The sequence below is a fragment of the Mastacembelus armatus genome, chromosome 7 (assembly GCF_900324485.2).
Source record: "Mastacembelus armatus chromosome 7, fMasArm1.2, whole genome shotgun sequence".
Classification (NCBI taxonomy): Eukaryota; Metazoa; Chordata; class Actinopteri; order Synbranchiformes; family Mastacembelidae; genus Mastacembelus; species Mastacembelus armatus.
This window is the reverse complement of record NC_046639.1, coordinates 25483277-25496299: the sequence shown is the minus strand read 5'-3', so window position 1 is coordinate 25496299 and position 13023 is coordinate 25483277. Positions and strand designations below refer to the sequence as shown.

Sequence of the window (13023 nt, the reverse complement as noted above, 5' to 3'; positions counted from 1 at the left end):
AAGGTCCAGACAAAAACATGCACTCCAACTATGACAATCACTGGCACTAATAAAGGTAATCTGTCTTTATAGTGTTCTTTCTTTAGCAATGTCTCATTTTTCAATTTCAAAATATTTCAAGGTAAAGCTCAGAATATTTCAAATTATTCTTCCCAGTAAGTAACCCATAGTTGTTGCATATACTTTGAAAAAGAGCTGCTATTTACTTTTAAAAATTATATTTGTCATTATGTAACTTCCATTACTGCAACAGTCTTACTGGCAAATGTCTAAATGTAAACTTTCACAGACATCAAGGTTTTTGTTAAGGGTTTTATTTGCACACTAAAACACAATTTTACAATTTAACATAATGTAAAGATGGCTCCACAAAAATAATACATGACAAAGTGAGTACAAAGATTTGTCAAAGCTGTACTAATGCAACAATCAAAAACATAATAGATTTTATTGAGTCAGCAGAAAAATAAAACTAGCAAAAGGCACTGATGGCGGATATTCCTATGTAAAGTAATATGGTTTCTTGACATTGACACCATATTCTGAGAGGGCAGGAGTCAGATCTTCCATAGTCAGAGTGTACTTCTTATCCTGTACATGGAGAAGAAAAAATGAAAACACCTTATATTGTCAGGGAAACTGATCAGACTGGAGTTGACAATTACCATGGTCACTTCATTTTCTCCCACACAGAACTGTCAAAATATCGTATGAAAGTATTACATATAAAGTACATGTTAAAAATGAGAGAAACACTGACCTTTGTTTTACTCCTTGAGCTTCCTGAGGCTGTGCCCTTCATTTTACAATACTGCAATGCATCATTGGCAATATCTGAGATAAACTTCTGAGAAGCAAGGGAGATCAGACGGATTCTAAAAAAATGAAAAAGAAAACCATTGTTTGCATCTCCAGATCATATAAAAATAACATACCAGCTTTTACAATGTGTCTCCTTGACCCGTTCAAACGTACAACTTACAGCTGCCCACACACTCCCTTTGTGTCTGTAAGTCAGTGTTTTGTGATTTTTATCAGCTGGGTTCACAGAGTATCACTGAGAAGAAAAAGTAATCCAAGCTTCACGGAGCCTTTGACACACTTACATTCTTGGATCAGAAGCCTCAAAACCAGCCCGGTTAAGGTAGTAGCCTGTAACTGCATCAGGAATCTGGAAATTAATAAAATAAAAGTTCATACTTCAGTTGCCTGGCAGTCAAGTTTCACATAGCATATTTAAACTGGTTCCGACATTTATTTGTGAAGAACATTGTTACTGTGTATCTGCTACTAGGTGATGATGACAGAAGGGTATGTGAAAATGATATCTTCCCCTCATTAACCAGCATTAAGCTCTTAATAACCTGGACATGTGCAGTCTGTTGAATTTCAGGGCTTTCTTGATGTTCCCCTGCTGTGACTGCAACATACAATGACTGAAAACAGTCGACTTACTGTGGGAGTGTATTCCTCGAGCTGCATAAGGAAATCTGCCAGAGGTGTGGTGGACACAGCAGGCTTTACGTCTCCATTGGTAATACCACCCGGCACATAGACACCATTGGACACAGAGGCATCTCCTGAAGGTGTCACCATGGCGGCTGAAGCTGACGCTATGACAGAAGTTATTTAAATCAATTTTAAAGAAACACAATTGTACACATATCTTCTGCATTCAACAAACAGTGATAGGTTATATATTTTTTAATCCAGAGAGAGGTGGTTTGCTGTAATGCCTATACTTAGGTTATGCAAAATCCAAACCCTCTTTGCAAACAAGTGTTGTGCAGATTTCCAAGTGTGCAAATTTCCAGGGCCACACATGATGAGTCATGACTGTGAAACGACCTTGCATATTATATTGTCACAGGAAAACGAATCATCCACCCACAACAACATTAGCTAGCTATCTAATCCAGCCATCATGGACAATAACAGCAGCCAAAGTCACATAACGTTACCATTAGTCGTGACCGAAGGGATGCTGCTGACGATGCTTGCTGCATTATCATTCGCGATGCAATTACTTGAAGTTGAAGACGTGGTAGATGGCACTCCCGTAGTGACAGTCTGATTAACGTTATCAATATTCATGTTGACGGTAATGTTAGCTAACGTGCTAACTTTGACTAGCTAGCACAGACAAGCGTCAAAATACGCCGCAAATAGCGATCCCGTGCTAAACAGCTCTAACACTGGGCTTCTAAAAACACTGTTGTAAAGTAAATGTACTTTTGTAACCCGAATAATATCAAAATCACAGACTTAAAGAAACAGCCAGCACCAGAAATGTCTGTAGCTACGGAGCAGCCGACAGCTCAGCTCATGCTACAAGGCTAATTACGTCACGTGACTGTAAGACTCGGGTCTGACGAATGTAGCCGAAGATGTCCGAAGACCCTCCTGAGTAATTTAATATCACCATCGGGTGTCTTCGTGTCGTGTGGTGAATCGTATATTAACGAGATGTCGTGTCAGCAACTAACTAGTTTAAAAACGGTACTATAACTGCACTTTTTCACTATAGTTATAAAGAGTCACAGGAATTTATTATCACCAAAGTTGTGTCCGTTGACTGTTAATTGTCAGAAATAGTATCTTTATGTCACTGTTTCACGCATTTAAAGTTGTAAATACACGAACACAGGTACTCTTTATTGATGCATCGTATCCCTTCAAACTGATTGATATGTAATTTCTTCACAAAGAGTACCAATTCTTCATAATATATACTTAAATATTTTCATAATCATTCATCCTTTTTAAATTAATAAGAAAACTTTCCTAGTTTCTTTTTTCAGACAGAGATAGGGGAATTTACGAGAAGCAGTGAATGCAGCAGGCGGACCTGGCACATACAGTAGGGGGCGTTATCAAACCGTGTGACCGCTTTAGGGTTGGCTCCATTTGTCGAAGAAGTGAACCTCGGTAGTTGGACCAGCACGGAAGACAAACAGAAGGTTTTGACAGTCGTATGGGACAGAACAGGTACTGATTCTAACATTCAAATGTTCTTTTAGCAGAAACCGCTGTGGGCGATACTGCAAGCTTTGGTGTAGCCGATATCGATACTTTTTGACAACTAATGCATTATCAAATATAAATGCATTTTCATGACTTTTATGTGTTTTGTTTTAAATTGTATTATTAATTTATTAAAACCCATTACTTCAACAGTAAATAGAAAGAACTTTATTAAGTCGAGTCGCCGAGTCACGTGAGATATCAAAGCAAGAGGGAGGGGCGGGGGGGGGGGGTGTTGGTGTGTGCCTGCTTCGCTCTACAAGACACCGGCCTACAGGTACAGGCACGCCACTTACACACAGGCACTTACTTAGAGATGCAGACAGACAAGATAGGTCGCCTCTTTGAAAAACGGCAGCAGTGAACACGGGAGTAAAAATTCAACCAAAGTATCCATACCGATATCAATACTAGCGTTGGTATCGATATTATCGATATTAGGATCGATCCGCCCACCCCTACTGTCATGTATTGTATGTGTTTGTTTTCGAAAAGATAAAGTGCTGTTTAAACTGGAAATGTAACCCACCCTCGTAATGTGGGTAATAGATAGATAGATACTTTATTCATGCCCCATGGGGGAAATTCAGAATATTAGAGATGTGTTGTTGGTTTTATTTGTTTTTGTTTGTTAATGAATAAAATCCCAAATTACTGGTGTGTGATGGTCACCTGTACCTGCTTAGTCAGCATTATGTAAAGTGTGCAAGCTTTAATTTGTGCAATTTATAGTTCACAAGGTTCAAGAATGACTTCACCTGTTCGTGTCATCTTGGTGGGAGCTGGAAGTCGTGGAGAGGTCTACTCCGGGTTTGCATCCATCCATCCTGAACGCATGGAGGTCAGGAGAGGTGCTCCTGCAAAGGGGGCAGTGGACACATATTCTAGAACCATAAAATCCCTCTGGGGCCAATGATCCAAAATGAGATCACAAGACATCTAAACAAGAAACATACACTAAACTTTAAAGTACAAGTAAACTTCTCTGATAATAACGTTTTTACACTTTTACTTTTAATAGTGCACTTTCCTTTTTGTTCAGGTATTTTCTTTAAGTAGATTACCAAGACAATTCATCCACCTTTCACTTTTAATATCTATTAAAGTACTTGACCATTTCAGATTGTTGGAGTAGCAGATCTGAGGAAATTTGCCCGCACAAACCTTCAAAAGAAACACAGAATTGTAGATGAGAACATATTTGAGGGTGAGCATTAAAATACATTTCAGTTGGTTATAATTATCTGCTTCATGCTAAGTTGAATTGAATTATCTCTTTTCAAACTAGACTGGCACAGTATAACTGAAAGAGAGAAGTTTGCAGATGCTGTGTTAATTTGTACACCAGACCGCCTACATAAGGTAAACATGCTATCTCATGTTTTGAGTAACAAACTTGTTAAAGTTAGATATATTTAATCTATAATAAAATTAATAACTTAGTAATAAGTTGCTACCCCAGTGTCTGAAGATGAGGTTTGTGTTCCCCAGGAACCTGCTGTGGCCTTTGCAAAGAAGGGTTACCACATTTTGCTGGAGAAACCAATGGCAGTGAGTGTTCAGTACAAGCACGATCCATCATATGATAATAATAATAATAATAATATAGATAACCTTAACGTTAAAATGAGTATTGATTCTACTGATTCACTGAACTGAAGTATTATTTTCCAATTTAGTTTGTGTTATTTGGTTCAAAATTGCCCTTTAAAGAACATTTTATACTGTATGTTTCTCAGTGTGTTTTAGTGCATATGGCGTAAAGACTATTTTTTCTGAGAAAAATACAGATAATTATTGTTTGTTTGACACTCATGTCCTTGCACATTAATGACTGTAGACAACTCCTGAGGACTGCACAGCAATCGTGGAGGCCTGCGCTCAGAGTGGCGTCATGCTGTCAGTGGGCCATGTTCTCCGGTATGATCCTGTCATTAAAAGAATAAAGGTGATTATTTTCTGTCACATGTTTGAATCCTGTGATTCAGTTTTGATAAGACTTTTTTTTTTTAAAAAGAAACTACATTCTTGTTGACTCAGTAACTGAGCACCGGAGCTTTTTCTTACTCTGTGACAAATAGTGAAGAAAACAACAAAGTCCAAAACATGTTTTTACCGTTTGGGTTTTATAACTAAATGCATCTTTTTCTAGGAGCTTATTGATGCAGGAGTCGTCGGTGACGTGATGCATATTCAGCACTTAGAGCCGGTAAGAATGCAAATACAACAGAAATACAAATAATAATAATACTGCAAATCTTCAGGGTTCCTCAGTGAACCCACCTGTTCTTGTTTTAGCACCTTTTGGGCCTACAGGTCAGTTTTGTCAACTTCCTTTTCCAGGTTGGGTTTTATCACTTTGCTCACGCATATGTTCGCGGGAATTGGAGGAACGAGGCCGAGAGCTCCTTTGCTCTTTTGGCCAAATCATGCCACGACATCGACCTAATACATCACTGGGCTGGAGCGCGCAGGTAGACCATCAGAAAGCAGTCAGCCATCAGCCCCAAGCTTGTCTGGGTGATATCAACTTACCAATTTGTCAATGATACTAATGAAACAATGTAAGCAGGAATCAGATCCATTACCCTGGTGGTTTTGTTGGACCACAGCTTCTAAGTTCTCAGGTGGACAGGTGTTTGTTTGTTTTTTTATGTTTTTCTGAATCCAATCATTAACCCAGCAGTTTGTAATTGGCAGGTGTGTTAAAGTGTCATCATTTGGATCTGTCAGCCACTTCAAGAAAGAAGATAAGGTATGTGGTCTGCTCCCAGTATGTTGTCAAATACAAAAAACTGTTAATTTCATGGTACATACTTAACATTGTCTTCTAGTGTTCCAACAAATAATGCTGTAAATCTAAATGATTTGTAAAATGGCACATCACAGCACTCAAAAGTGTTGTGATGTGCCATTAAGGTTCATTATATCCATGACATGTCACCGCACTACTGCTGACAGAAATCTCTATACAACATCAATATAAAATCTCGTGTTTGTGTCAGCCAGCAGGTGCTGCAGATCGGTGCCTGGACTGTGCAGTAGAAAGAGACTGTCCGTACTCAGCATGCAAAATCTACTTGGAGAGTGTGAAACGGGTTTGTATTTCAACACTTAGCCTGCACTTAGCCATGTCTATGTAATACTGTACCTGTTGTACAACACTTGATATGCACTGTACGTGTGCTAGGGTGACACTGGCTGGCCTGTATCAGTCATATGTCCAAGTTCATTCCCGGACATTGAGTCAGTAACTGCGGCACTGAGGACTGGACCATATGGCCGCTGTGTGTACGAGTGTGACAATGATGTCTGCAGTAACCAGGTTAGAAAACACTGGATGTATGATGTCTGACCTTAATCTCCATGGCACAACAAACTGTCCCTCTCTAGGAAGCATCACACAATTCTTATTTCTTCTTCTGTTTCCTGTGCTCAGGTTGTTAACATGGAGTTTGAAGGGGGTCTGACATCAGCCTTTTCTATGGTGGCGTTCACCGAGGACATGTGCAAGCGAAAAACAACCATCTACGGCAGCAAGGTAAGACAGAAGGGCTGCAGATTGGAGAAAAAAGGGAAAGATGTTAATACTTAAAATACAGGAGGTGCTGCCAAGAAGGAAAACCAGCAGGGAAAACATTTATTAGCTCACAAAAAGCAAAGGGGTTGGGGATGATAATGAAAAAATTTGTCTTATAAATGTCAAAGTAGTGTTGACCACATACACGACACTTATCAGCTCAATGTTCCAGGATGTGCGTAATGAAATGTACCTTTGCAGGGGGAGCTGTCATATAATGGAGATGAAATCCGCGTGTTTGACTTTGTGACCCAGAGAGCCACTAAATACACTGCAGACACCAAGAACCCCCAGCACCTTGGCGTCAGTGGACATGGTGGAGCAGACTACCACTTAATAGATGCCTTTATTTCTGCTGTGGCAGTGAGTGCCTTTGCTATATGTAAATACTGTTCATGTTTACATTTTGTCAGAGATTTTGTTCTATTCCTTTGCCTACAGCAAAATTAACTCAGTTAGTGCAGTATTTGATTAGCTTTCATTTGAATCTTAAGAACTTGCAGCTGTAATCACTTGGGATAAGGACAGACAAAATACTTTATTTTCTTAATTCATTTTTGTACCTGTGGGGACAGGCACTGACATAGGGTTTATAATGTACAGGACCCGGAAACACTGACCATGTCTGTGTTTGTGCATGCAGAACAATGATCCATCCCTGATCCGATCAGGTCCTGAGGAGACACTGCTCAGCCATTTGCTGGTGTTTGAAGCTGAACGTTCACGACTGGAGAACAGGGTGGTGTACTGTGGGTCTGACCAGAGCCAGAGCCAGAAGACTCAAAAGCATTTCTGACATGAAAATGATTTCACCTTAACACTATCACTGACCCTGGATGATTAAAGACATAACTACACTGATGATAGAAGGTGCAAATCTTGTATAACCAGGTGGATTTAGTAAATATTCTTTCTGGAATTGAACCTGTTTTCAGTAATACACAGTTACATACATGTCAAGAACTTGATCATTAATTGTTTTTCGTAATGTCTTGGTATCATTTTTGAGTCAAAAATGTTCATCTGAATTACTCTCATGACTGATGATGATAAAGTTGTGAATCTATGTAATTGAAAAGGTCTACTCTGTAAACAAACACTACTGATGTAAACTATTAATTGACCTTTATTTGAGAGAAATTAGCTGAAATACATTTATCAAATTCATAAGGATTAGTGACTGTGAACAAATGCACATAAATATACAACATAAATGTGTTTTAAATCCAAGTAAATTGTTACTGTAAGATGTTATTCTCTGATAATCTATTTCATGCTTTGGCTAGACTGAGGCATCACTGCACATCATGTTTACCTAATGCTGACAAAAACAAGCACAGTGGCTTGTGGATTTGTGTGCGCTGTGATGTATGCAGCAGATCCAAAGGGCAGCACCATCTGTGACCATCAGATCAGTCGGTTCTTTTTCCTCTGAATCTGAAGGATAAATAATAGAACGCCTACTGTCTGCCATAGAATAGTATTGAAAAGCAGGTCACATATTTACATCTTTTACTCATAAAAAGGCCTTTACATTTCAATATAAACTTCATGTGGACTGGCTGACATGTACTATAATTTCTGCAAATAAAATAATTTGATTCACTCAAGAGATTGAACTTAAACATATAACAATTTACTTTGCACGAATCCTTCTTTGATTAACTTATACTTACCCTGGTCTTGACCAATGTCAGGACATCCTCTGTGCTAATTGGATCCTTTGCCTCAAGAAACACCGACTCCAGTGAGTCTAAGTCATAACTGATGTATGCCAGATTGTAAATTCATGAGTACAGTTATTAAAACATACATCAAGCCAAGAAGTTGATAATCAATTATAATATTCCTGATAGTCTGTCTGTCTTTATGACTCATTTTAGAATATCATGTCTAATACTGACAATAGATTTTAAAAAAAACACACTTACTGAGGTGCAGGAGTTGCAGCAGCAGTGATTGGGTTGACAATTCCCAGCAGCTGACCAGCAATACTACTGAGACTCTCTAAGTCCTGCAGGTGAAAAAGAGGAAGTCACTGGCTTAAAAACTCTGAAAATGTTTACATCTACATGCAGAGGTCATGTGGTTTGTACTGTCCACTAACAAGGCTTTAGATGTCCACATACCCACTGGCTGGTGTTTTCCTGGAAGTATAGACAGGACTGCAAAGTGAGAAGCTCATTAACTCTGTCCTCTGTCATTGTCAAGTACTCTGTCATATTTTCATTCTGGCCTCTATCAGAGAAGCCCAACCGGTCGCAGATCATTGGGTTGTCATACCCGATCTGAAGCAGTGATTTGATACCTAGTAAAAAGATTGTGAGATATAAAAACATTATGTTTCTGCTAGGTTTACGATGTTTATTTTGTCTTCCATTGTTAAATGAAACTTTATCAATTTGTCATATTTCTGTTGACCCCCATTCTAAATCATAGTGTACTGTGGGATGCCTGCCCCTTTACCCTCCATGAGCTGCTCTAGGATCTTCTCCATGATCCCAGCACGTTGTTGATAAGCTGCCAGCTGTTGTTGGGCAGCGTCTTCCATGGTTGAAGTTCTCAACTGAAGAGCCTCGTGCTCTTCCTGCTTCTGCTCTACTGCAAAGATCTCCATCTCATTGGAAAGCTGTCAGTCCAGTACATAAATATGACACAACTACAATGACATTTCCTTATTTTATCTGCCTTCCCTTCTCTCCAGCACACACATAATACCAACCTGTGAAATCTGCTTTCGAATGGTCTCTGCTTCATTGTGCTGATGGTTCACAAACTTCAGTAAACTGTAGTTCTGTCCCTCCACTGATGATATTAGATCATACTTTAATTACTGATAAAGTGTGCAACTTTTATTGCCTGTGAAATGGTTAAAGTGGACTTACATTGTATGAGGTTTGTGACAAGTTTGTCAAGGTCACTTTCTTCTGTCTCTCTCAGGACTTTTTTTATGGCATCCTCAAAGTCTTTGAGCCCCCGTTCCATACACTCTTGCTTAGGCTTCTCTATTATGGGGACAAAAGCAGAAACAAAACTCATACACTGCAAGGTCCTTAATTTACCTATCATGTTTAATGGATCAATATTGGATCACAATTGCTGTATGTAAGGAATAACGTTTCTTCTTGGAAAATTGGTCTAGGGCTATAAAAGCCCCCATGGGACTTATAGTGATGAATGTCTCATCCAGCTTGTTACAAATTGACTTATTTGAAATATTTATTACTTTAAATTGTATATTGATTCAAAAATATCTTCCAAAAAACAAAAAAAAATCATCCTTCCATGCTTCAGCTGTGCTATATCCAGTAGAGGGTTCAATTCCAGTGGTGAATGGATAAAAGGAGGGGTACACACTTATACTTACCCTACTCACTAGTCTATCACAGGGCTGACATGTAGAAACAATCATTCATGCTCACATTTACACCTATAAATGATTTAATTATGGAATTCATAATTATATATAACTGGTCCATCATTGTGCCAAACTGTTCACTCAAATGAAAATCTCTTTGCTGTATGTTTATTAGTGAAGAAGTAACCTCTTTTAAACACAAGGTGTCACTAGTTTACTTTCCTAGAAATAAACAGTCAAGAACTGACCACAACAATCACTGCTACAATGATATGAGTGTACTCCTTCTCAATATTATTCTAATGTAGCGACAAACAAATGTGTTCCATTCATTTAAAGAGGTAAATAGTCAGTCACCTTTTATGTGGTCACTGTCCTTGTTGTGTGCAGTAGCTTTTATGTATAGAAATGCCTCAAAGTTGCAGTAATGTTTAATTCCTAGTTCCAGGCTACTCCGTTCTTTGATGTAGTGAGCCGAGTCCTTATCATTCTGGTCCAGCAGCATCCTCTGTTTTTCATGGACCTTCACACTGCGTGTAGATATAAATATACAGCACTCCGGACAGTTATTCATAATGGATGTACAGGTACTTTAACTTCATGAATGTAAACTGCTATGGAAATTATGTAATATGTTTGTGACATTCAAGCAGACACAAGAAAGTATGACTTTGGCAAATTAAGTTAAATCTCATGCGTTAGTTTTTCTTATCAGGGTAGACCATTAATTATGAGGGTCTTTAAATGATTCTTTGTAAGCACCATTGTCTGTGATCAAACACTTCTTGTTTTGTTTAATTGATGAGTACTGTGTGCCGCAGAACGGTTCACCTGTCATTAAAGGCGTCAGTGCATTTTTTCGTCCAGTAACAAACATCCTTGCGAACTGCATGTAGCTCCTGGATGAGATAACACAGAGTTATCTAGTTACAGACTCAAAATATTAACACTTTCTCGCCACCACTGGCCATGTAACATCAAAACATCCTTATTTTCAGCAGCCAACTTTTGTCTGGCACTATTCCCCAGCACTGTCAACAGTGTTTAAACTACTGCTCTTCTGTGATTTCAAGATTTACCACTTTTTTTGTATTGTCCCATTTTGTCTTTTTATAATGTGGAAGCAGCAAATAGCAAAATGAAGTACTGGTTGATAATAACTGAACCTACCTTTTCCAGCTGAGACCGAAGATGTAGGAACTGTTTCTTTTCCGTTTGCAGTGCCTTCAGCTCCTCCCTTAGCTGTTCATTCCTGGTCATCAGCTCACTGAAACATCTCTGACCCTAGAATTAAAAACATAACTGAATTCACACTTTTTCATTTGTTTGGTGGAGTCAGAAGGACAAAAAAACAGAAGCTGTAACTATGAATGTCAGCTGGTAAACATTTAGAAAAATATTACATCTAACTAGATTTAATGGCAAAAGTGGGCAACACTAACTCTGTACAGTTTTTTTTCTATTAGGCAGGTGTTTTTTTGTAAATTGCTGTGAGCAGATTTCATGTCATGGAGTGCAGCTCCACCAGCAGTCCTATGTGCTGCCAACTTCCTCTCCCACTTCAAAATCTGAAAACAAAGCCAACAAGTAGAGAAAAGTATCATATAAAAATTTGGGGTAATACACTCTGCAACAGTGAATGGTCCACAGGAAACACACTTCACCTGATCTTTCAAAGACACGATTTTGGCTTTTTCAGACTTTAGCTCCTCATCTACTGTGTCACCACAGGTCAACATGGCAGTGAGGTCCTGAAGGATATTAGCATCAGTCCAAGGGTTACAACAAGTCCGAGTGACGCTGAGATTGCGTAAAAGCTTTTCATGTTCTTCCTGGAGCCTCTGTATCTCTTGTCTGATGACACAGAGACACAAACATGTAAAGTAAATAGGGACAAAGTCAAACTTACTGAGGATACAGAAAGTTATTGCTCCTGGCAAACATGAAAACATACATGTAGTACAGCTGCAGGCGTTTTCATTATTATTTTAGCTTTATATTTTTAAGAGTCTACAAGAAATCATAGATTGGCATAATTTGCCAGAAGAAACACTTCTATCTGGAATCTCCTTCTGACCCAGGACCATTTGCTTCCCCATCAATTTAATCTCCCCTCTTGTTTTCCTCTATTCTGACCGTACATTCAATGATTAGAAACACAGAGACATTAAGATTACTGACTGCATTTTAATATCAATGTGTTCATAAATATACTTTCATTCTGGGCTTTGAATTATATGTATTAAATGTGTGTAAGTTATTGAGCATGGGTTCAAAACACTGAATTGTCTGTATAACGTCCCAGGAGCTGCTACGCTAAGTGTTAAGTAAAGCCCTTACTTGTCTCTGTGGAGGAGGTCTCGGGTTTTCTCTGTGTACACTCACTTGGCTGCCTCTAGTCTGCGATACTGCAGCTGCAGTTTGTTCAGGTCTGTTTCATCTGCATTAAACATATGGTGTAACTTAGCAATGTACCATTCAGGAACTATTGTGAAAACTGATTTGGGACATGGAAAGCCTTGATGGAGTCACAAGAATGTTATTAACATTTCTTTTGGAATATAACCCCCAAGTGACGTTGGCATGTTTATATTTCACAAAATGCTGCTTTCTGCGTCATTGATTCAGATTGTGAAATAACGAGTTTGGTGTTGACACAGAAATGTGGCACTCACATGATGTGCTGCTGTATGCTAACAGCTAACTTACAGAAATACCCAAGTGACTGACTTCTGACAGCAGATGATCTCCGACTCATGTTGAATTTTGGTTTGTCTTCACTCTGAAGAACAAAACAGCATTAACAGCATTAACGTTAAGACATCACGGAATCACCAACCTTATAGTTAAACACGGTGACGATGCAAACTGAAGCCAGCTAGCTAGCTAACGTTAACTAGCTTCGCTTACCCGCCTTTAACTGTAACTAACGTTAACTAGTTAACTAGTTAGTTATCACTTAACGACATCCAGTGACACGTAACACTGGTTTTGGTAAAATAGCATAGTTATAACCGCATTAGCTATGATATTAACTAGCTTATAAATTAACTAGCTACTT

General features: G+C 38.7%; 3 protein-coding genes across 3 annotated transcripts; 1 reads left to right on the top strand and 2 right to left on the bottom strand.

The window, feature by feature from the left end:
- Positions 1-292: 292 nt before the first annotated feature.
- Positions 293-2355, bottom strand: taf10 (TAF10 RNA polymerase II, TATA box binding protein (TBP)-associated factor). Its single transcript, XM_026333154.2, has 5 exons — positions 1962-2355; positions 1456-1613; positions 1107-1171; positions 761-875; positions 293-591 (listed from the first exon to the last, which is right to left on the bottom strand). The coding sequence occupies exons 1-5, from the start codon at positions 2092-2094 to the stop codon at positions 502-504; spliced, it is 561 nt and encodes a 186-aa protein (XP_026188939.1). The 5' UTR covers positions 2095-2355; the 3' UTR covers positions 293-501.
- Positions 2356-2876: 521 nt separating this feature from the next.
- On the top strand, positions 2877-8216 carry LOC113145971 (putative oxidoreductase YteT). Its single transcript, XM_026333153.1, has 14 exons — positions 2877-2988; positions 3757-3865; positions 4147-4231; positions 4313-4386; positions 4516-4575; positions 4865-4972; positions 5177-5233; positions 5368-5498; positions 5725-5779; positions 6030-6122; positions 6215-6349; positions 6464-6565; positions 6806-6967; positions 7248-8216. The coding sequence occupies exons 1-14, from the start codon at positions 2975-2977 to the stop codon at positions 7398-7400; spliced, it is 1338 nt and encodes a 445-aa protein (XP_026188938.1). The 5' UTR covers positions 2877-2974; the 3' UTR covers positions 7401-8216.
- On the bottom strand, positions 7713-12415 carry LOC113145227 (coiled-coil domain-containing protein 114-like). The gene is made up of 12 exons (XM_026331676.1): positions 12348-12415; positions 11627-11816; positions 11133-11246; positions 10794-10861; positions 10320-10492; positions 9490-9609; positions 9327-9409; positions 9071-9233; positions 8734-8912; positions 8536-8618; positions 8281-8368; positions 7713-8041 (listed from the first exon to the last, which is right to left on the bottom strand). Exons 1-12 carry the CDS (start codon positions 12413-12415, stop codon positions 8012-8014), a joined length of 1359 nt encoding a protein of 452 aa, XP_026187461.1. The 3' UTR covers positions 7713-8011.
- Positions 12416-13023: the final 608 nt, after the last annotated feature.

Bases quoted from the DNA above. Each gene is read 5' to 3' on its own strand.
- taf10 (XM_026333154.2), bottom strand. From the start codon at position 2,094: ATGAATATTGATAACGTTAATCAGACTGTCACTACGGGAGTGCCATCT. The intron at 1,614-1,961 runs GTAACGTTATGT...CTTCTGTCATAG, and splicing joins CCCTTCGGTCACGACTAATG to CGTCAGCTTCAGCCGCCATG. The intron at 592-760 runs GTCAGTGTTTCT...CTCCATGTACAG, and splicing joins GCTCAAGGAGTAAAACAAAG to GATAAGAAGTACACTCTGAC.
- LOC113145971 (XM_026333153.1), top strand. The intron at 6,123-6,214 runs GTTTGTATTTCA...TACGTGTGCTAG, and splicing joins ACTTGGAGAGTGTGAAACGG to GGTGACACTGGCTGGCCTGT. The intron at 6,350-6,463 runs GTTAGAAAACAC...TCCTGTGCTCAG, and splicing joins ATGATGTCTGCAGTAACCAG to GTTGTTAACATGGAGTTTGA.
- LOC113145227 (XM_026331676.1), bottom strand. From the start codon at position 12,415: ATGTTTAATGCAGATGAAACAGACCTGAACAAACTGCAGCTGCAGTAT. The intron at 9,234-9,326 runs GTTGGTATTATG...CTGGACTGACAG, and splicing joins TTCGAAAGCAGATTTCACAG to CTTTCCAATGAGATGGAGAT. The intron at 8,369-8,535 runs GTAAGTGTGTTT...GGCATACATCAG, and splicing joins GCTGCAACTCCTGCACCTCA to TTATGACTTAGACTCACTGG.